The 22,617-nt window shown below is 46.5% G+C and overlaps 3 protein-coding genes across 5 annotated transcripts in view; 1 reads left to right on the forward strand and 2 right to left on the reverse strand.

Annotated features, from left to right (window-relative positions):
* LOC144098049 (RNA transcription, translation and transport factor protein) overlaps positions 1–22,617 on the forward strand; it is a gene marked incomplete at its 5' end in the record, with an annotated part of 363,795 nt that overhangs the window by 277,964 nt on the left and 63,214 nt on the right. The window lies entirely within an intron of this gene.
* Positions 1–22,617, reverse strand: part of LOC144099570 (uncharacterized) — a 67,617-nt gene that overhangs the window by 16,311 nt on the left and 28,689 nt on the right. For all 3 annotated transcript variants that reach the window (XM_077632989.1, XM_077632988.1, XM_077632987.1), the window contains exons 6-8: positions 16,767–16,902; positions 14,171–14,312; positions 1,517–1,622 (exon numbers count right to left, since the gene is read on the reverse strand). In XM_077632989.1, the coding sequence (XP_077489115.1) occupies positions 1,517–1,622; positions 14,171–14,312; positions 16,767–16,902 (384 nt within the window). The remainder of the gene's footprint in view (positions 1–1,516; positions 1,623–14,170; positions 14,313–16,766; positions 16,903–22,617) is intronic.
* LOC144096855 (uncharacterized) lies at positions 5,941–7,907 on the reverse strand. Its single transcript, XM_077629707.1, has one exon. The coding sequence runs from the start codon at positions 7,720–7,722 to the stop codon at positions 5,941–5,943; it is 1,782 nt and encodes a 593-aa protein (XP_077485833.1). The 5' UTR covers positions 7,723–7,907.

The following is a 22,617-nucleotide window of genomic DNA, read 5'->3' on the forward strand; positions in this document are numbered from 1 at the left end:
TGGCACGAGTCGTCCACGACCAGCTGTTTGTCGCGTACTTGACATGTAGGCTCCTGTTCCCCTTGAAGCAGCGCGATTTTGCACTTTTGCCAATAACCAACGGGGGGCATTTGTCAGACCCATCCACATTTGTGCACAGCAGCACAGTCACTCGTTTCTTGCTATGTTTGCCTCCGTGGCAATGCTGCCCTTTAAAATCAAGCGTTTTCGCTGGCAGCATCTCATAGAAGAGGCCCGTCACGTCTGCGTTTGAAATATCAGACAGAGCGTAACTGCTCATTATGTCAGTCATGTTGTCCGCCGCCCATGCTGATGCGCCGTGAATGTCCGCAGATGTCGATTCACTGCACAAAACCTTGCCGACTATGTTATGCCTTTCTTTAAAACGATTCAGCCATCCTATGCTTGCCTTAAAGTCGTTCAACCCTAGCAAACAAGCATAATTTAGGGCCTTCTGCAGTACAATTTCACCGCTCAGGGGCATGTTTGTTGCTCGCGTATCGATGAACCAAGCATAGACTGCCTTGTCGAGCTGTTCATACGTTGGTTGCGTCGCTTTCTTGTACTGCGCTGAAGTGCCCGATGTAAGTGTCTTCCTAATGTTGTCCTTATTCTTCAAAATCGTTGATAGCGAACTCGGCGCGATGCCAAAATCTGCGGCAATAATTGCCTTCTTCTTCCCGCTTCGGCGATAATTCTATCCTTTTCTTCTAGCAAAATAAACTTTCGCTTCTTCGTTGGCGGTGACATGGCAGAGGCGATCGACGAGATCAGACTGCAGTGAGAGATCGACGATCAACACACACCGACACACGAGAAAATGGCGGAAAGGGCTGCGGAGAAGGCGGGGAGAAGAGGCTGGCGACTGGATATGGATTCGTCTTTGGCACTCGTACGGCCGGCGGCCTTCGCACGGCGCCAACAAGTCCCCTCGCTGCTTCCCTATGACGAATAAACGACTCCCAACCAAATTTTTTAATAAAGAATACATGAAAATGTAATAAACATACATTCCGTGGATTATTTAGCTGCTTCAAGCCACTGTTTTAGCAGGGAATAATCTCGTACAGCACCCAACTTTCGAAGAAAGGCGGGCCACTGATCGGTGAAGGCTCGCGAAAAATTCGTAGAACCGAATGCGTGCTCACAAAGTAATTTGTTTTCGAGGGAATTTTGATACATTAACTCCAATGGGGATTTCGCGGGGAATGAAAAATACTTCGTTGTGGCGAAAATTTCGTTGAAGCGGCATTCGTTGTGCCGGGATTCAACTGTAGCTTGATATATAATATTTTAGTAAATTAGTGCCAATGGGAACAATTTTAAAAGGGCCTTCTGCTTCCATGTATTGTAGATCGCATTTAACATTTTCAGAACACTGTGCTTTTTTAGCACAGCTAATGTAATTTTCCTTTTGTACGCTATCACCCTAATAGTATACAAAAACTCTCTAGTATTGATGCAAAATGTTCACGGTTGCAGCCGGTCCCCTCCCAAAGGCACCGCGCTTGCTCACCATATCGCCCGGCTCGCCCCGAACGGTGGAGGTGTGTCTCCAGGTCGCGGGCCACGTCAAAGTGGACCACCAAGTTAACCCGCTCAGCGTCGATGCCGCGAGCTGCCTGGAATGATAACGAGGGCGCTAAGTCATTCACAGACAGTCATGACAATAGCACTGAAGTAAGAGAAGCCATTTACTGGGACCCATTCCTTAAAAGAGCCGTGCACACAGAATTTGACAGCCACAGTGTTCGAATGCCTCAAAAGCTTTGTGTATGTGCTGCAAGCTTCCACTCACCATCAGCACCATCATCACTAACCAAGCTAAGCCCACCACATTGGCTGGGATTTCCATGTTCCCTGTACCACTCAATGCCAGCTGTTGTTGAAAAGATACCTATACAGTGCAATCCTCTTATAATGATACTGAGAAAACCAGAAAATCCGATCATTACAACCGATTATCGTTATATCTGGACCGGCAAAAAAAAAAGCAAACATAACATACCCATGAATCCCCCCATGCATGAAGGTATTACACATGCATGTAGCCACAGACCCCAGCGCTTCTGTCAAGAGCGCACAGCGTCTTGGTGCTCTGCCAAGTTCGCCGAGCAAGCCACCGTCGCTGGAGCTCCCACCAAAAGATAAATATTCCATGATGTTATCGGTGCACAGCATCTTGGCGCGCTGCCAAGGTCTGCGCTGCGGACAGCACGAAACTTAGGAACACACTAAACTAATGCTTTAAGAAGAAAAACAAAGTAAATTCTCAACGACAAAAGTGGCGATGGCTTCAGAGATATCGTCTTGCACTGAGTCACCATTTTTACTTAGGTCACAAATGCACACGTGGGTGGAAGCTGCGCTTGCGTAACTAGCAAGCCCTTCCCTCCAGCAATTGCGATGGTAGCACTTGGTTCCCAAGGCGGCGATGGCGATGCCTCCTCAATGATTTTGCCGCCACGCCTCACGTCAAACACTTCAAAGTATTTCATTTTTCATCCAACTTGCAGACAAATTTTGGTGGTAAACACCTTCTGGGCGGCCAGAATTCTATCGTTCTATCCATTATTTCATCAAAAATTTCATCGTTATACACGGTTTATATTTAAATAGGACCAATGGGACAATTGACAAATCTAATCTGATTGTTATAAGCGATATATCATTATAGCATCTGGTATCATAATAAGTAGAATACACTGTAGTGTGCAAATTGAAAGACTAAGTGGCAGACATAGTATAGATAACCTTATGTAAGGGCCACACCCCCTGTTTTGGAATAGATAACTGACAAAAAAATACGGTCATGTATTTTTTGGCTTGTGCATCGGCCGCACCTTCAAAATTCACACCTGAATTTAAAAAGAAAAAAAGGGCAACCCTTAAACGAGTTTATACGGTACATCAGAAAGAAGTCTGCTGTGCAACAGTGCATTAAAGCAATGAAATTTTTCCAAGGCTTAAGATGCTCCTGGCAAATTTGGAACATTCTAAATAAACAAGTGCAGCAAGTAGATAGGGAGGTTATGATCGCATTTGCAAAATATTAAACCATGTGTACTATGAAAGGTTAGTCCACTCTGGAAGCAGCCAATCTCTTCTTTTGCTGGCAGTCAAAAATGGACCCATCCTTTGCATAACGGGTCGAAAGAAGTTCACTGGGTCAGTTGGGTTATTAGATACCAATACAGAAACAAACAGAAATGAGCCACCCAAAATGCTAGGAGTGAACAAATATCGTTGAGGAGTAAAACTTGAGTTGTCATTTTTTTTTTTTTTTTCACTGCTACTGGATATCCAATCACTTGCTGCGATTCAAAGTGAAGAATTATTGCCCAGCACATAACAGCTGACAAGTGCATTTTCCAGAACTTGGTTACAACTTCGTAAATTCTCAAAAAGCTGCGAAATCAATACTACCACAACCATCGTTTATAGATCCTTTTCAGTTCCGCATCTCCTCGCCGCGCCAACAGGGAGCATGCGGCCCGCCGCCGCGCCCGCCACCGCAGCGCTGCTGTCGAAGTTTGCGCCAAGGAAGTGCGTCGTCTGCTACAGACGCGTACCGTTCAGCTGTCCTCCCGCACGGCGCTTAACCGAAGACATTGCTCACGCTTCGTGGCGTCATTATTTGCGCTTCGTAAGTTTAAATAGTTAAACTACGTGTGCGTAGAAGCGACCAGTGCTTTAAAAGCTTTAGAAAAAGATGGGCATCGGTGATTACGTTTCGCTTTGGGCAGAATAGTTGCTTTCGTGCGTCTGTAGAATGCGGCGTTTCCATCGCATTGCGTTTGAACGGTGACCTTACCCTTCTGTATCAATCCCATTGGTCGCGAGTAATTTTTACTCTTGCTTTCCAAATGCGAAAGTGAGCAAGACAAGAAAGCCTGAACGTCTGCCCCGATTTTATTAAAGATTAGAAGAACCCTCCAGACTAGTCTCGAGAGGTTCCATAAAGCGACTTATTAGTTTTCAAGGCACATATAGAGAGCTGCCCGATAAATATCATGCTGACATTTTTCTGCTGCCTCTGGTAAATACTTATAGAATAAAAAAAATCACACACACGTCTTTAGTACTTACAGAATAAAAAAATCACACACACGTCTTTAGTGGAGTTGCATCAGCGAATTCCAGTTTATTAAAACTCCTCACACACTTTCAGGCATCTTCCTTCTCACTTCGGTCATTATTTACACAAGCTTTGCTGTTTTACGTTCCCTCCGAGCTCTACTGGCACTGTCGTTCTCTTGGCTCTTCTTCCGGGAAAAAAAGTGCATTCGTGTGACCAAATAGAAGTGTACAATCTGTGCTGTAAAATCACAGCTATGCTCTGGGCAACCGATACAGTTTGTTCCTCTCTTCGCAAGGGCATCTAAAACATTCCAGAAAAGGTCCCCAAAGGCTTCTTTTTTTGATGTTTGCACAATGGTCTCTTCTATGCTTTTCACGCATGCAAACAGTTTCCTTGAAGGATAAACAAGGCTGCCAGTCACAAACTCTCGTTCAATCACAAGCATAGCTTCAGGCGGTAGAGAGCCTTGTGAAGCCATTGTATCGCTTTTGCACTCCATGCAGGAGGTCACCTTCATCATTTTATGGGCCACGTATCCCGCTAAATAGTACAATGCCGCTTTTTCTGGACTTGAAACACTGTACACGTCATCGTCAAATGGGGCTGACAGCCCCCTCGAAGGCAGTGATGTGAGTCGCTGGAAGACTTCATCTTTAACTTTTCTCTTTTGTAGTAGTGCTTCACGCCGCTTCTCTCCAAGGCTCTCAAATGTGCTCAGCAAAACTCGTTCATCCCCTGCTTCACAGTTCCCTTCTGTGGCAAGCTTAACAGGTGTGTAAAGGGAAAGTAGTCTGAAAAGCTGGCTGAATTTGGTGACGGTTGGATGGTCTTCGTCTCCTCCGAAGGACCTCACGAGCCCAAAGAATCGCTGCAAAGCAAGAAATTTGAGCTTAACAACTGTGATTACGAGGAGTTGAAAGAGGAAACATGATGGAAGGGATACGGTTACCTCGAGTGGATCCTGGTTCAGGCTTGCTGTCAGAATGTAGCTCACGCCTTGGTTGAACAGGAACTCCACAAGTGACACCACAGACATCAGTGTTACACGTAGGGACTCGATAGTCTGCCTAGATGCGAACAGCTTGACATTAGGAATAGATTCCGTCTCGTTCAACATTGCCAAGAAGTCGTCCAAAAACTGAAAACATATAAATGAAAACAGAAAACAGTGTTTTGAGAAAATTGGTGAATGAGTGCAAAGTTTTAAGTCTCGGTTCTTTCCCCACAATAAAAAGGCGACATAAAACAATTCTGGCACCTTAATTTTTGGAGATCCCTTTCGTATTCCAGCTGCAGGAACCTTGGAGTTCAGAATGTCAAAGAGGTCATTTAGTAGCATCGTGAACTGTTCCGTTCCAAAACTGTCGGCGAAACCAGGTACCATCATTTGTCTGTAGACTTTCAGGCCAATCGACACACTTCGGCTGAAGAGCTGCAAGCGAAAATGAGTAAAAGAAATTTGTCAAGTTTGGAAAAACATGATGGCAAATTAGTTTTGAAAATGCCTGGACGCTGACAAGCACAGATGTAATGTATAAGCATGCAGTTTTATGGCACCAACTGCTTACAACGTTTACAATGACTGAATGGCCAATTTTACCTGAGTCGCCAGACGAACGTTCATGGTCTGGAGCTTCTGTGGCTTGACATGGTGCTCAGTCAACTTAGGAACCACTTTTATAGCGGCCTTTTTTTCCGCCTCAAAAAGACGTTCATAGTGCTGGAAATTTGCTTGGTATTCACCTACCTGCAACAAATTATTGTACACCATTTCGTTATATGCAGTAATTAAACATAGGTGAACAAATCTCTGTTACACAGCGTCATCACTCAAGAGGCATGCATATCCAAGTAATTATTTAACTTGCCTGACCATATTTGTGCTTCATCATATGATTCCGGATGCATTTCACGATATGTGGCACGTCACAAATGAAGTGGAGGAATGTTCCCTCTGGAAGGCAGGGATGTTCAATCTTGCACTGTGGGTGCTCCACCTTTCCGCTGATGCCGAGGTGTGTCCACATCGATTTGTTATTTCCGGCACCATCGCTTATCACTGCCAGTACGCGAGCACCATGTTCATGCAATTGTAGCACTGAGCTCATTACCACCTTTGCCAAGACCCATCCTGGCGCTGCACCCTTAGCTGCAAAAGTTGCTATGGGTTGGACCCATGACGCAAACATTGGGTTGAACATAACAACCAGTGCATGGTCTGCCAGCTGGTCTGTGCCAACTTTAGTAATATCCCCGTAATCTACAAAACCATCAAATTTGTAGGACGACCTGTTAAACTCGGTTCCTTCCCTGAGTTTCACTTCATCGATGATTAGACAACCATATGTGTAATGTTCTGGCTTGCCTGCCATATGCAGTTTTATGCTACCAAGGGCAAATTTGTTTAAGCCGTAGCCACATGGAAGACCTTTCAGTAGCTGTACAAGACGGTTGGCACTTGGCAGGGGCAAAATCTTCATGTCAGATAGAGTTCTGTAACACTTTGGGCTTGTCAGCCTCAGAAGCAGACAGATCATAAGCCAGTCTCTAGTGTACCGGTGCCCACGTGGCGACTTAGCCGCTTGTTGCATGATGGCTGCCTGTATGACCATCTTTTGTGCTTCTGGCAGGTCCTGTGTCACTTCACCTAGACTTGTTGAAAACGCTTGCTTCAGTTTTTCACTGAGTTGGCTAATTTCTTTCTTCTTTTGCTCCCGAGCTGCAGCGGCACGAATGAGCCTCTTCCTCAAAACAGGTGCTGCAAGGCACACCTTTTTTTTGGGTTTCAGCCCACTTCTTCTTTTGAGGTCCTTCGTCATTTTCGCACACTTTATACAGACTCCTTTTTCTGCCTCAGTAAGAACTCTGCACTGCTTGTGGTATACAGTTCCTCCCCTGCTAGAGGTGCAACCATGACAGGCTTGCATAGTTTGTACAACCTGCACAATTGCCTCTACGTCTGCTAACGAAGTGATTGCCAAATCCATGGGCAGCGTCAGCACCAGTTTTCCGCGGGCAGATACAACATAACTAATGTCTTCGCGAACTACGACACTCTTGAGTACTGTATATACATCTGCCTCCAATCCTGCCCTGTAAAAAACAATCTGTGATCGGCGCCCATTTTCATCTTCAAGAGCTGCCGATCTCCACTGACGAGGTAACCTCAAAGAAGCGCTCTTCTCCACCAGCTCATTAACATGCAAGCAGCTGTCTTGCACGGGCTCTGGTTGCTCTCGCTCGATATCGATATCTTCTGCAGCGTCGCTCTGCGTTGCCACTGCGTCTCTTGAGATGGTTGCTCTCTTTTTCGGAGATTTTCGCCGTTTACGATTCGAGGAGAAGTACAGCGGGAGGTTAGGAAATATGGTAGGAATTGCATCACTCCTTAGAGACCATACACCGCGCTCGATTTCAATCACTTCTCCGTTGATTACATGCTTATATGACTTCAGAATATCCCCTTCTTGGAAGTGGGCGTCGCACACTTTGCATGTTTTCCCCAACACCTTGTCTGCACGGGGTATCGCTCTCGACCATTTTGCAAGGAGATTTGGATCGGTTGGCGGAGAAAAGAAGTGCCTTTTCTCCGTGTTGCGCCTGTACCCGCTGGTACATCCCGGCACGAAACACGTTGGCATTTGGTTGACAGTCCTAGCACACTCTAAAGACCATAAATGACGCACACCACCTACCCTCTGACAGCGAAAAAATCCAAAACCTGGCGCTCGAGAACATTCGGCAGCCCACGCTACTTGCAGGTTGGGTCCACACCATGAGCGTCCGCACCCGACCACACACCTAAAGCTGCTGAAGCGTAGTGCACAAACACTCAACTCATAACGACAGGATCACTTGATAACAAAAGAACGCGACGCAAATGCGCACGACAAACGGAGCGTCAGCAACGTTGCTGCACTGCGGCGTGGCTAGCTAGCGTCGAGCGTGGCGCAAACTTCGACTGCAGCGCCATCTCAGTGGCCGGGCGCAAAACGCGGCCGCTTCGGGAGGAGAAGTTTCGAAACTAAAAAAGCTTTATAAACGGTGACCACAACGTAGTAAGGCAGGTGCACAAATTCTTAGGGTTGCACAGAATGGCTGCTACGCAATGAGCAGGACATGAGAGCATGCATGCACTGTGACTCAGGGAGCTGCGGGAAATGCCCATCACCACACCTCCTTCCTCAGCGACCGTGGCGTAAATGCTACATGTGCCGTCACCGGCTCACGACACCCTGCTGGGCACCCGTTCTCGGTGAATCAAAAGCAACACCACTTAGTAGAAAGAGTCTAGACTTTTAGAGTGTTTGAGAATTAAATGCTGTGATCTTTTGTGAGTGATAAGCGTTGTATTACTTCGAGCACAAAAAAGAATTGAACAAAAAATTCTGCTGTTGGTGCAGCTTCACTACAAAGCTCCTGCGACACTAAACACAGGTAGTGTACTCTTTGTGTCAGACAAGATGTGTTGTTGCACATACACAGCCAGCCTCCAGTAGTCTGCACGAACATGCTTGACTTATTACTGCAGTCATCACAATCATCAGCTGAGCCGAGCCTACTGCAGGATGTGTGCCAACGGCAGTTTCTCTTTATTTTGCGCATGTTCCTGAGTAGATTAAAGCCTGATCTGACTGGCTCAGATTTCAATTCCATAACTTATTTGAAAAAGCCGCCCCAGGAAACTTACGGGCCAAACCAGATGTAATGAAGCAGTCCCATCAGAATGTGCACAAGAGCTGCTATATTTTACTCTTTTAATGCTCAGAAACAAGTAGCTACACAATCAGCATGACAGCAGATCCCGGTGATACGGTCCCCTCAGAGTGGCAAAAGACACGAGATATTTTGCCACCTGAAATACAAACAAAAGTATTTGTTGAACCACAAGACTTGCATAAAGCAAATTTATTTACATGCAAAGAAGTTCTGTTTATCTTTCTGCATCTGCTTTTTCGTCACGTACACTAGCAGAGAATTTTGAAAGCTTTTGAAAGAATTTGACATGTGTCAGTCTGCTTTATAAGTGTATGCAGTATCCCTCGTTATAATGAAATCGCTTTACTCGAAATATCGCTTTATTCGAAATTTCTTCCGGTCCCTGCCCAAACACATGCATTTTAAGCCGCATAACTTGAAGCGCACGAAGAGCTTGACCCGCTTAGAGCGAAGTGGCGAGTGAAGGCATCGCCGCCATTGAGCAGTGGAGACCCTTTTGCGCATGCAGTGTCAAATAATTACCGCCGACGAATTAGTCTCATGCAGGCACAGAACAGGTCACAAAAGTACCGAACCTAAGACCGATGACGTGCCTAGTAACGGGTACCAAACGAGTGCCGAGTGCCCCCACCTGTTTACAGCAGAGCGAACGGAAGCTGTCGAATTCCATGGTGCAGCGTGGCCGCAATTGCATCGCTGGTGTCCCCCGTGATAGAATCCAAACGAAAATAAAGTCTTCGTGATGCTTTGCAACGCCAGAAAACCGCACTGTCTTGGATGCCGAAAAGTGGCCAAAAGACCGCGGGCAGATTTGCGCCGTAGCATTGCATAGGGTACGCTCTGTGAGCAAAATATTACCGCACTAAAGAGCACTTCTGCCGCTGAAACGTGCCAAACAGCACAAAAGAAGTGTCCCTCCGATTATGAGCCCATTCACACTTGCGAGTCGCCAGCGAGCTGAGCTTTTGGAAATGAACTGAGCTGCTCCCTGGATGTCGTAGTCGTCGCTAGGCCTAACCGTTTCACATCGGCCAAAGCAGACCAAACTTTTGAAAGTGCGTGAACAATGTCATTCCTGAGAGTTTTCGCTTCAAACGAGAAGGCGACCCGCAGGTCGCGCTTGCAAGTGTGAACAACGGTGCTGCCGAGCTGCTGCCTGGTCGCAAGCTCGCAAACGACTGCTGGTCGCATGCCCTTTGCAGTGTTCGACGCGAGGAGCTATGTTAACAAATCGGGAAGACAACTTTTGGGAAGAAGGTCTATAAATTTGCTTGCCGCTCGCCATAATCGGCCTGCATCGCAATAAAACATCGACCCTAGCTTCGTTGCACTTCTGACGGTGCAAATCGACCGGTAACTTGCCGAAAACACGAAAAATCCGAGCGTCGCCAGCGGTGGGTCAACGCAACCATGGTGTTTCCTCTGCGATTTTCTCGAACCGGCCATGCTCAATTCGCGCCATCCGACTAGACAAATGGTCTAAATGCGTTGTAGGGTCATTGAATTTTGTTCCTAGACATCTGTCAATGGCGCGGACACGACGCTGAGCGAACACCGACACTTGAACTGTAGAATTAGCACAGTATCGTTGACAACAGTGCGTTAAAAAACTCTGGCCGAAAAACTCTCGTTTTGCAAACTTCATAGCTGCACACCTCGAGAAAAAAATTGCCCAGTAATCATGCAAAGCCCCTACTGCAAAACTGTTCAGTTTTCACGATCGCGCTGTGTACCCACAATGAGCGGCTAATTGTTTTTTGAGCACAACAAACGCAACCTCAGACTCGAGCCACGGTATTTCCGTGACACCGCCCCCCATAAAAGCGGCCACTGCCTTCGCAATTCGAAATACTCTGAAGGTTGAATGCATGGGCGGCAACCGCGGCCTCGTGCAATGCTTAGTCAAATTGGAGCAGGGGTTGCACACACCCGGTAAGAACTTGAAACAGCCAAAGGTCATTGCCTGTTTTGCACCTGAATAATGTTTTGCTGCACTGAATACATTGTATTTTGACCTCGTCGCAGTTTCGGCGCAATTAAAGCTCGACTGCTTTAGATTTTCTCAGGTGGTCGCTTATATCGAATTACCGCTCATGACGAATTTTTGTCATCCCGCTGACTTCATTATAACGAGAAATTACTGTATATAATTTATGGCTCATAGTGCCTTCCTTGCAACAGATATATATATATATATATAATACACCTAGCAACGTGCCCACCATGTCTGGCGACAGCTCATGGCAGCTCATTTAATCATAAGAGATTGATCGGGAAGACAAACCCGGGTTGCACCCTAACCCAAGCAACACAAGTCCCACTGATAGCAGCACCTGCCATAGAAGAGCAGTGGCACTCTTAACTTGACCGCTGCACCACTGCGCCATGAGTGGTACGAAGACTCCAAGGTATCTATGAATGGAGAGAATAACTAACTCCGCATATATGGACATTACAGGGCCACAGAAAGGGGTGTCTGAGCATGGCTATAAAATGTTTGCACTATGTAGAGTATAGGCCACCGAGCGTCCATGCCGCGTATGAGACTTCAAAAGCGAGCGGGAAATTTACAATACATTTTTAAAAATTCCCGCTTTCACACCTCGCGGTGACGCACGGTGCCGGGCTTTTGCGCGAAAACCTGGCATACGACGTCACGTTGTGCAAATGACGTCAACAACCGGCGGGTTATCATTGGTTCACAGCGGCAAATTCTTTCAGACGTCACGCGCTACCGCGGCCGCGGCCACTCCATGCGCGCCGCAGCTGGCAGAGGTTGGGGAGGGGCCGAGTGAGTGGGGCCGGCGGAGCAGCTCCGCCGTTTTGGAGCGCCAGAGGAGGGGGAAACGCAAAAAGACGTGGAAGTTCAAATTTTGTCTGCATTAGGGGTGTGCGAATATTTAAATTTTCGAATACGAATCAAATACGAATATGAAGAAAAAATGGCTTCGAATATCGAATCGAATATCTGTTCAGTACAAAAAAAATTTCAGAAAATGATGAGCAAGCAAACGTTGTTGCCCTTGTTTTTTTCAGAATAGTGTATGGTCTTCGCAACTAAAACAAAGCTAGACTGCCTCAGTACCATATAAAAAAACATGATGTGCACAGAAATGTATACTACTTGATTAGACAGCATAACAGTATCCAAACTATAATGAGGCCATGCAAAACAAAATCCATAAAGTGACAAGACTAGCAACACAAAAATAACATGATGACTATTAAACCTCATTCATTCGGAGTTCAAGAGACCGGAAGAAATCCCGGTTCATCAGAAGGCCTCTCTTAATAAAATATGCTGCCGAAAATGATGAAGATTCAGTAAGGCCTTATAAGGCGGCTCCATCGCGCTAACACCTATAAGCCCGTGACGAGCCACCCGTTTTGCAGTGCTGTAAGAATAACACAAATGCAAGCAAGGGGCCGGGGAACACACACTGGCATCGGAGCGGTGAGGCGGTTTATACAAAGGAAAAAGAAATAAGCCACGTGGAGCTGGGATTGCACTATCGGCGAATGCGTGGGCCGACATTTCAAGTTGCCGCGGGGCAGCGGTGAAGCTCAGAAACCGAAACTGCGCAGCCAGGCTATTTTTTTGCCCTAGCAACAGAGGCCTTCCGATTGTTGCCACGCCTGCCGTTATGACCGCTAAAGAGGTGTGCAGGTTACAATGCACCATGCAATAGGCGAGATTTTAACAGGATCGCTTGCCCTGTTGTGACTGCTGGACGCGGCCCTTCAGGAGGCTCCCGCGGCACTCGGCAAGTAGGCTTTCCCGCATAGCGTAGTTTACAAAACGGGATGGCGGAAGTCACGCTCGGAGAGTTATGAAGGCGACAGGACGCATTCTTCGGATGTGGGCATTAAATATGTAACGTATTACCGAAGGATTAGAAAAAAGCGCGATTTCGCGTTGCGATTGCTTGAAGCGGGCTGTCGGCCAACTTGTTCGCAGCACTGGTGATATGTGGGAAAGCCCACTTGGCAAAATCTCATGAGGTGAAGCCTTGCGGCATCGGGATTCGGTCGGTCCGCGAGATAAACGGCGGAGAAGGAAGCAGATGGGACCTCTGTATTGTTTTCCCAGAATTTTTAACCCGATTATCGACTAATTTGCCCAGATATTGTGGTTTTGTCTTGGTCGAATTTATGAAAGTATGCGCAGTATACGATCGCTGGCGAGTATTCGGGAATTTTTGAATATTCGGAAATTCACAAATATCAATTTTCGAATACGAATAAGAGTCGAATATCAAACATTCAAATATTCGCACACCCCTAGTCTGCACTTAACTAAGCTTCCGCAAAACGCATTAAAATAATTCTTGCTGGGGGATAATTATGAACTGTCGTCTTAACATCCCCGACATATCGCACGTTTATTGAGACCCCTTTTCTGGGTCCCTTTAACCCATTATCACGATCTGAACAATTCTTGAAGATATTGGTGAGCGCTGTCAAAATACAAAAAGGGATGAACACACAGGAAGATGGAGTTTCGTCCCTTTGTGTGCTCGTCCCTTTGTGTTTGTGTTGAGTTTTGTCCCGATGTGCGTTCGTCCTTTTCCATATTTTGATATCGTCCCTTTCCGTATTTTGATAGTGCTCACCAATACCTTCAAGTATGCATTTCCAACTAGCCCCAGTAGAAGCTCTTTTGATCTGAACAACTCCCATTTGTGAGCATTGGATTTGAACACCAGAACCAAAGGAAAAACCGAACTCCTAGCACCCCAATTCACATTTGGCACAACTACGCAAATCGACCATAATTTTTTGTCACCACAAGGCAGGATCTATAATAATAAGCTAATAAATTTGCGCTACTCTCTAACAGTAGACTGCCCATTCAAGTTCAGTACTGAATAACTCCCAACTTAACTTAGCACTAAAAGCTTCAACCGACAAATTAATTCAAGAAATACATTGTAAAATTGGCAAATTTCTTTGGCAATTTTTAATGAAAATGACTTCTGTCAGGCTACAAACGCGCTGAAGGCACAAAATGCGTTTTGTGGACAACTACCACCCTCTAGTGTTGAAAACTGCAATCAATGTAATTGCCGACCATAACTCATCTTTGGTAGTGGGAGCAGAACGTCGGGCCGGCCGAGTGTGAGTCATCAGAGATGACACAGAGAGAGATGGTATTGGTGCAATCTCCCATAACGAGTACAGCTCTGGGTTGGTGACTGAAGGGTTCAAACTGGGCTGTATTTTGTGTCTAGCATTAGCCACGTATCTAGGCTAGGTAAGCACTGTAAATTCACTCTTGGCGCACCTATTATTCATCACTCTGGAGTTTCATTGCGTGTGCAAGCTTCCCAGTTGCGCATGTCCCATACACGCTAGTGCAAGTGTCCGTACCAGATCGGTGGAGACAAGGATGCGGCATCGGAAGGCCTTGAGCTGTACCAGGGCCTTAAGCCGCTGCTCCTGATCCTGCGCCCCGCTCAGGAGCTGTGCCGGAAAGCCCGCATGTGACAGGCGGTCTGCCAGGGACTGGGCCCTGCATATGAGAGGTGTCAGAAGACGCACACCAGGTCGCACAACAACTCTGTCAGTCAAACACCAGCAACACTGTCACACAATGAGAAACAAACACAGGACAGTGCTTCTCAACTGCTGCTTTTGTTCCTCACAATAGCCATTCACGCTCTAGAATCCATCTTTTTCAAAACACTGAGTAAGCAAATGCTTTCACAGATGGCCAGAACGGAGAAAACCTCAAAATCAACAGGTGACTGGTGCATACTACAGTAGAATCTCGATGATACAATCCAGGTTGATACGAATTTTTAAAATTCCTTGGCCAGAGTGCATTATGTGCAGCATGCAGAAAATCTGATGTTATGAGCAACCTTCCCACCCCACTGCAGATGATACGAACCAACGAGCCGCAACCGCACCTTCAAGCCCCAACTATTTGTTGCCCGTACATCGCCGATGGTGCGATCGCTAGTCGCGCCACGAGCAGTAAGCGGCGGCACGTGACCAGCGCTGCGCCACCGTCGTCAGTCAGCAGTAAGTAAACTGTAACTGTAAACTGTACGCGGCTGTAAGTAAACTCCATCAGCCGAAAATAGATTTGCGTAATTTTGCGCACGAATTTTGTTCATTTTGCACGATTCAAATATTTTCATGACTCCGTGAGATTCGCATGATCGAGACAGTAAAACCTCTCTGATACATTTCTATAAAAAAAAAAAACCCGGCGAGAAACGCATTACCGTACAAATGCGTGTAAGGGCCGCACTCGTGTGTGGGCAGACCCTGTTTTCCCAACGGAAATATTTAAAAAAAAAAAAATATCCCTGTAAGGGATGCACCCAAACTTTCCACAAACCACGTGGGAATAGCCTTCGAAATTCATGCGCTGTGGCCTCCTCCGCGATCAGCTCTGGGTGCGAGCAATTGTGCGCTTGATAGCGGAGGCGACGCATGCACAGAGGAGTTTCCAGGTGCCACCCACAGATGGCGCCCGAGGCCTCGGCTCATCATTATCATTGTCAACTTTTTCCTCCGCCGCAAGCTCCCGCTACCCATATCGGCATCAGTATCACCGGCTCCAGCTGTCAAAGGCACAAGAGTTAAGGTTGCGTGTTAGTTCACCACAGTTGTGGCTTTCGCGTGCTGCCGCCAAGCGTTGCAGTTTTAGCCCGATGGGCAAGCACCTTAACGGCTATACCGGTGGGAATTTGCTGTCGAACATGGCAAGCGTGCGGCGGGCAGAAAAAACGACATGGCCGAGAAGTGCGTCCAACAATGGTGCAACCAAGAGGATGCATTGAGGAACACAAGCTGCAAAAAAAGCGCTTTCCAAGGCAAGCCGTGCCAGTTCCTCGAACTGTAAGAAGAGCTGCTCTGCTATGTGATGGAAGTGTGTTAACAACGGCTACGCATTTACAACGGACATGCTGCGTGACTGCTTGTGGGACGAGCGTGCACCAGAGCACAGCAGCAGCTCGGAGTCGGAATACTCTGCGAGTGACGACTGAACGTAGAATAAATGCCGCTCATGCCCTGACAGGTGTGTTTTTACTTAAAAAATTTTTATTCCCACATCACTTGTTGGGCCGCACCCCAAAAACTGGCTCTCAAATCTGGAAAAAAAAAAGTGCAGCCCTTACACACATTTATACGGTATATGGAAAAATATATGATCCAAACCACCTAATTTTGAAATATGTAATAAGCTGAATGAGGAAACAGGATCGTATCATCGAGATTCTACTGCACACGCCTGCCATATGCGCCTCGCGTCCTACATGTAGGACACCGCTTTCTGTGCAGTAATTCTAAAAGATTATTGCATAAAACCAGGCGCCCACTAGCGTAGGTTCAAGTGGGTCTAAACTTTTTCTGTGCACGAGTTGGGTTTTGTGCATTCAGTTTTGCGTGCTGTGTGTGATCAGAAAGATCCGCCAGTCTCCTCTAGACGCCATTTTTGAAATTCAACCCCATTGATTAAACTCTAACTCTGCAAGAGCAATAAATCATTTTTGCGCACTGCCATAGGGAAACCATCAAGCGCGATGATAAACACGATTTTAAAGTCAATGTCAAATGTTTGAAGCTTTACCACACGTAGAGAGTAGCGAATTTCCCTAGTATTCTGCATTTTAGGACAACTCAAAAGCCGGTGTTGAGAAAAATATTTCCACCAATAAAAGAACTATATTCTGAAATGTGAAGTAAAACAAACATTTTATGCAGAAAAATAATTTAATTGTTTCAAATTTCTGAACTTCCGGCATATATGAATCAAGGTGCTCGAAATTAACCCGGAGCCCTCTACTATAACCACTCTATCTCTCTGCCTCCTTTCACTACCTGTTTCACGACTCATGGTATGGGTGTCATAAGAGGTGTCCGTTTACACGCAATGTGACCGAGCGTGTGTGGCGACCGCCCGCCAATTAGGGGTGGTCGAGGTATCCGCAGAAGATACTGCCGCACCCACCTGGCCTGTGAGTTGAGGAACACCAGGCACTGAGAGAAAGGCTGGCGCCGTAGGATATTTTCGAGGGCACACAGCTTGCGTGGGAACCAGGCCACCTCATCTGTCCTGTCGGCCACACAGTACCACTGGGACACCCCTGCACAGCAGATTGAGATGGTGCTGATGGTGAAATGAATGCTGCCAAGAAGAGGCTCCCAAAGCAGGTTTTGAGGAACCCAAGGGAAGCGTTCCCGAGTTCAGTGAGCACAAAAAACAGACGCACTGCGTTAACATTCAAACTCATGTAAATCCTAATTCTGTGCAATAAACATTTTGTAACTGCAAGATCTCAAAGTCCACCAGTTTCCAATTATGGGGCCACTGCCTGTTTCACTGGGTTTATCTATGAAGGAAGGAAACAAAGTTGCTTTGGCATTTTCTGAAATCCAGCAGGCTTGTCCAGTGCAGAGAATAATGAAAATCCCTAGTGAATAGTTACCGCTAGAAACATTTAATGAGGTTCTGAAAGCTCTGGGGATGTTAGAGGACACAGCTTCACAAATAGTATCCTCCAAAACAAATTTTTTTGTTACATTTTGTAGAAGCTGAGTTATCTATAGTCAAACTTTGAATTTCAGCGTCTCAGTGCCTTTCCCTCTCCTTTCTTCGCTTTTTCATGCTCAAAGGTCGGCACTCTTCTGCTGGCACTGCCCACTTGGCCCCACCGCCAGCTGTTGGCACACGCAAGAATTCCCTCAGGGGCAGAGCTTCCTGCCTCACCAGAGCAACAAGGCCCGCTCAGAATCTAACCAATATTCACATAAATATGCAGGAACATGAATCAAAGAGAGGGAAAGCATGAAAAAGTCGCCGGAATGGGCATGCCAACTTCGTGCATGATTCCGAGTTCTCTACTGCATGCACAAGTGTATTATTTGGCTCAGATGTTCATGACATGTCACATACAGTGTAGTGATTGAGCGAGTATATGTACTCTCCTCAGTAGGTTTTTCACAGCCCCTTTAACACTTTCCTGCGCATGTCTGCAGACAGCTATCAATAGCCCGCTATCGATGGTTCCAAATTCGCAATTTCCTGCCATCAAAGTGCTCCGAGACAGCTAGAGCCATCCAGTAGGTAATAGAGGAACTATACTCTAAGTTGCACTCTCTTTTTCGCTTTTTTTTCTCGGACCACTGATATAAGAAACACCTCTGAAGTCAGGTGATGAGCTCTCATTGTTTACATGATTGCGTTGATGCCACTCACTGCTGCCCTGTGGAAACGGCGCATTACGACCAAATCTGATCCATCTGCGTGCAATGTTTTGGATGATAGCAGCAGCAGTAACACAGAAGACAACTTCGCTTTGTCAGATTTTAGCACGGACAGTGCAACACAATGTTCCCCCTGTTGCTCCGTCTGGAGATACACCTCAGGGTCTCCAGCAGAACCCCCAGAAATGTGCTACGAGGGAAGGATTGTCGAGCAAAAAATGAATGTTTTCTGTGAGACATGCGTGGCCAATCTGGGCTTTACTGCTCCAAGGATCTGCTTTGCACAGTGGTATGATATTCGTTTGGGGTAACATTGTGTCACATTGTGCATTTACAATTAGATAACGCGACAACAATTGTTACATCAGGGAGGAGTTTCTGCCTGAAAAAATTATTATGATTGTAATGCGAGCTCACGATTATACCATAAGCTTGGAACTCAAAGGGCAACCATAGTCACAAGAAGAAAAAAATGAAGACTGCATGCAAAAATTTGAAAGAAAGAACACAATTATCTCCAGGTGGTTTATTCATCGTCACTACTTAGTTTCTTATGGCTGTCCACGAACACACCGCAGTCTTCTGTGCCGTCAATGCTGTTTGAGAGGCAGCACTTAAGAAATGCATGCAACATATCGGAGCGTGGCAGTGGTTTCCATGCGTTGACTATCCACTTCACGGCCATTGAGGCTCATGCGCGTTTCACGCATCCTGCCGGAGTCATTTCCCTGCTGCTCTGTGATCCACTCGTCATAGTCCTTTTGGACAAGATCCCTGAATGCCTTGTTCATGCACATATGCAGTGGCTGCAGCTGTGATGTCATGCCACCAGGTATGACAAGGTTGCAATTACACTTGCCGACTGTGGCCCTGCCGTCGTCCGTCCGTCAGATGTCCTCTGAATGCATCATCATTGACCAGAGATCCGCACCTAGCTGTTTGGTCCTCACGACACAAAGCCAGTCCGGCATCATTGCAGAGTCCATCAACCCTTTTCATTGCACCTGATATGAACACAGCTGGGGAAGACCTCGTTTTTGGAATTGCTTTCCTTCTGAATACGACAAAAGGTGGCAGCTTGAGTACATCAGCCATGCATGCGAGCGTAACGGTTACTCTCGTTATCTCATTTCTTGGTGTGCGAACTCGGCACTTCTTTGCTGCTGCGTGCTTGTACAACATAGCTTGATGAAGCATCCAAGAACGTTAGAGTTTCTTCGGTATTGCCGATCTGACCTACGAGGTAGTTCTGTGTCCTGCGCAAGTTAATGACATGGCACTGGAATGCCAGTTTATCCTAGTACTGTGCCAGTAATTTCTGGCAAATCAGCGTCATCCGGCAAAACAAAAATGTGAAAAAAGCTTTAAAAACTTTGCGAGGCAAGCCAGCTTCACATGTGAGTTCTCTTGCCTTTAGCTGAAGAAGTTGAACATTCACAGGAAAACACTGGCTATGATGCTTTGGCGTAAATGAGGACAGCTTCCCTTCCAGCCAGTGACGACGTTGCGCTGGTCCTCAAAAGGCCTTGCGAGTACGTGCCGCATGGAAGATCCTGTCACGATTCTTCCGTCACCCGCGAATCATTGACTTGTTCAGTCCGAGATGCCGTGATGCCGGCGAACTGCTGATTTCTTCCCATTGCAGAACTGCCTTCCTCTTGAACAGCGCCGTGTACTGCATCCTCTTCTGCACTTCAAAAGTCCTACCAGCCACTGGCCGAATACTATACGAAGCACCTCATAGGCCTAACGCTTCCGGAGCTGTCGTCCTAGCGAAGCCTACTGCCACTACCTGTTGCTGCACAGTGCTCGTCCCAGCCCTTCACCCCATTTCCCTTTCCTACCCCCTACAGTTTCTTTAAGTTGGTTCTTTCTTGAATTCTCTCTCTCAACAGCCATGCCTGCCCATCCTTTCCAATTTCACAGTCTCTCTCTTCCTCAACTGCACTCGTTCTACTTCCTCGAGGTTCCCAAAAAGTTTGTTTCTCCTTGCAACTTGCAAGCTTGGTGGTAGAGCCATCTTGACAAGCAGTGGGAAAAAAAGTACTGTATTCATGGCCTGGTTCCGAATATAACGTAAGTTGTGCCCTCAAAGCGAAGATTCCCACAGAAAAAGAAAAAAAAACGTGCTACAATCATGTAAATACAGTCACTAGATAAATTCCGCACCCAGAATTCTCATTTTTGTTATTTGACATTTTTTTTCCTTCGTGGTTATAAATTTTTGTGTTAATATTTTTTTTGTATATTCTCTTCAATAATCATGTTGTTTGAGACTAACACATTAAAAAAAGTTTTTTCCACTGATTCTGATACTATACACTGATACTATACACTTTAGTATCAAGTATGTTCTGTTATCTGTTAAAGGCAAACAAGTATCTACTGCACTACCCAAAAACTACCACCTTTCGCGTGGGGTAAAGAAGTGGGCAGGGAAGGTGGTAACGAGCCTATAATTCAAACTCAATGAAAACCACTCTAACGTCCAAGAAATCAAATACAGCTGAAAAAAATCACTTCATTTGATCTCACAATAGCCAATTCTGATGTTTCCGTGTGAACCAAATACTCTGGGCCTCTGAGCTTGCAGTGCACACAGATGGGAAGTAACGCAAAGACAAGACTACTTTCATGAGCTTGATGAGCTCAATGGCTGTGCTGCCATCAGCATGCTTTTGACAAGCACATACCATGGGACAAAGTCCAAATGTGAAAGCAAGTGCAGTGCAGAGAAAATTGCGCCGTGCCTATCGTGGACAGGACCCAGAAAAGACAGATGAAGTTGCCAAAAGACATGTCAGAAACAGCAACCTGCCCCAAGCCAGTGCTCTATCAGCACTGACCTTCACAACAACCTAGGCTTTCCAGGTGTTCGGATGTGAAACCCAACCTCTAAGCAAGCCCAATCACACTATTTACACTCTGTGAAAACTCGCTTATACTATTGGCACGATGTGGGGACTAGCCCTGTTCTGTCCCCTTTGGTTTGCTTCCCTGTTATGCTCCCTCCCTAGTTACCCTAACTAACAAGGAAAGCCGCTTGCGTTGCAGCGACATGAGCGCCACAGATGGCATGATTGCTGCGAGTGCAGGGAAGACAGCTCTCTTTAGCTCGGGAACTCTCCCACACGGACAATTCGGGCGGTGCTCCGCTCTACGACGATGTGCTGGGACCTCTTGGAGGAAATGCTTCCCAGGAGCTCATCATGTCCGGCGGCCTCAGAGATTCTCCCCTGTCCCAGAGTGGACAAACATTCGCTCGCTCGTAACTTGCTGGCAAGTCGGACGACTTCAATTCTTAAGCACATTTTGCTGCTTGCCGGTGTAATAGTTTTTGTAGCAACAGATGCCATTCTGTGCCAGCCAGTGTCAATAAAACTGTGTGTGTGTGTGTGTAAGGTTAATAAGGACTTTTGAATCTATTTTAATAAAGGGGTTATTACTAAAAAGTGTTTTGTTGCGGATGCAGTACTCATGAGGTCCACTTAGGCTACTGGCCTGGCCATAAGCTTCCCGTGAATTTTGTCGTTTCTTCTTCAAATATTTGGTACAAAAAACTATAGCAGTCACTTGATCTCCACCTTAAGCATGATGCAATAGCACTAATGAGTTAACGCCCATATATGCAAAATTGGTCATTCTCTAGATTACATTGACTGTTGGGAGTCCTCATGCCACTCATGGTGCAGTGGTTACGCAATGCGCCACTGACCTGCAATGGTGGCTGCTGCCACTGGCGGTGCTTGTGAGACCCAGCTTGCTCCTCCCAAGCAACCTCTCACGGTCATTTAACTGCCACCTACCACGGTGGCCAGTTTGCTCACAATCCGGTGGACTGGCCGCCACCTGCCACGGTGGAGAAGTTGTGATGACATCACAAGGTCATGTGACCTATTCAGTGGGTGCCACATTCCATCTGCATGCTCCGGCTGCGAGGATTCAAGCGGTCGCCAATGCTGACGCTGATGCTACACAGTTTTTCCCGACATGGAGGTACTAACGCTTTCACGTCAAAATTGACAGGACAGTTACCAGTGTGTAACGCAATGGGCCAGGCAATATTATTTTTATTTCTTTTACTCTTGTCCACTCTACCTTTTGTGTAATGCAAGATTCAGCAGCAACTGTTCAGGTATTTATATTTTACGTATGAGATAGAGAATATGAGAGCCACTTCATATCTGTATAGTTCTAGCGCACTCTTTTTAGTTTTCCATGCATACCCGTTTTTTGGCTAGCTGTCCTCTCCAGTCCGCTGCTTTCGGCACGAGATGCCATTGATGACCCTCTCCTCGGCTGGCGTGTTTCGCAGCAGCTGCAGAAGATGGACCATGCTACATTCCTCTGCTCCTGCCATATTCTACCCCTTCCTTACATAATAACTACCCTCTAGATGGTTTCCGTAGGAACCACTCTCCAGTTATGCGCTCCTACACTCTTGCCATACCCTCCTTCTTCCACAGTAACCCTCCTCCTTCCAAGTAACTACTCTACGGGTGGTTCCCGTGATAACTACCCTCTGGTCCAACTTCCCAATGATCTCGCCATACCTTCCTCCTTCCTCGGTAACCATCCTACTGTTGGCGGTTTTT

The sequence above is a fragment of the Amblyomma americanum genome, chromosome 7 (genome assembly GCF_052857255.1).
Source record: "Amblyomma americanum isolate KBUSLIRL-KWMA chromosome 7, ASM5285725v1, whole genome shotgun sequence".
Classification (NCBI taxonomy): Eukaryota; Metazoa; Arthropoda; class Arachnida; order Ixodida; family Ixodidae; genus Amblyomma; species Amblyomma americanum.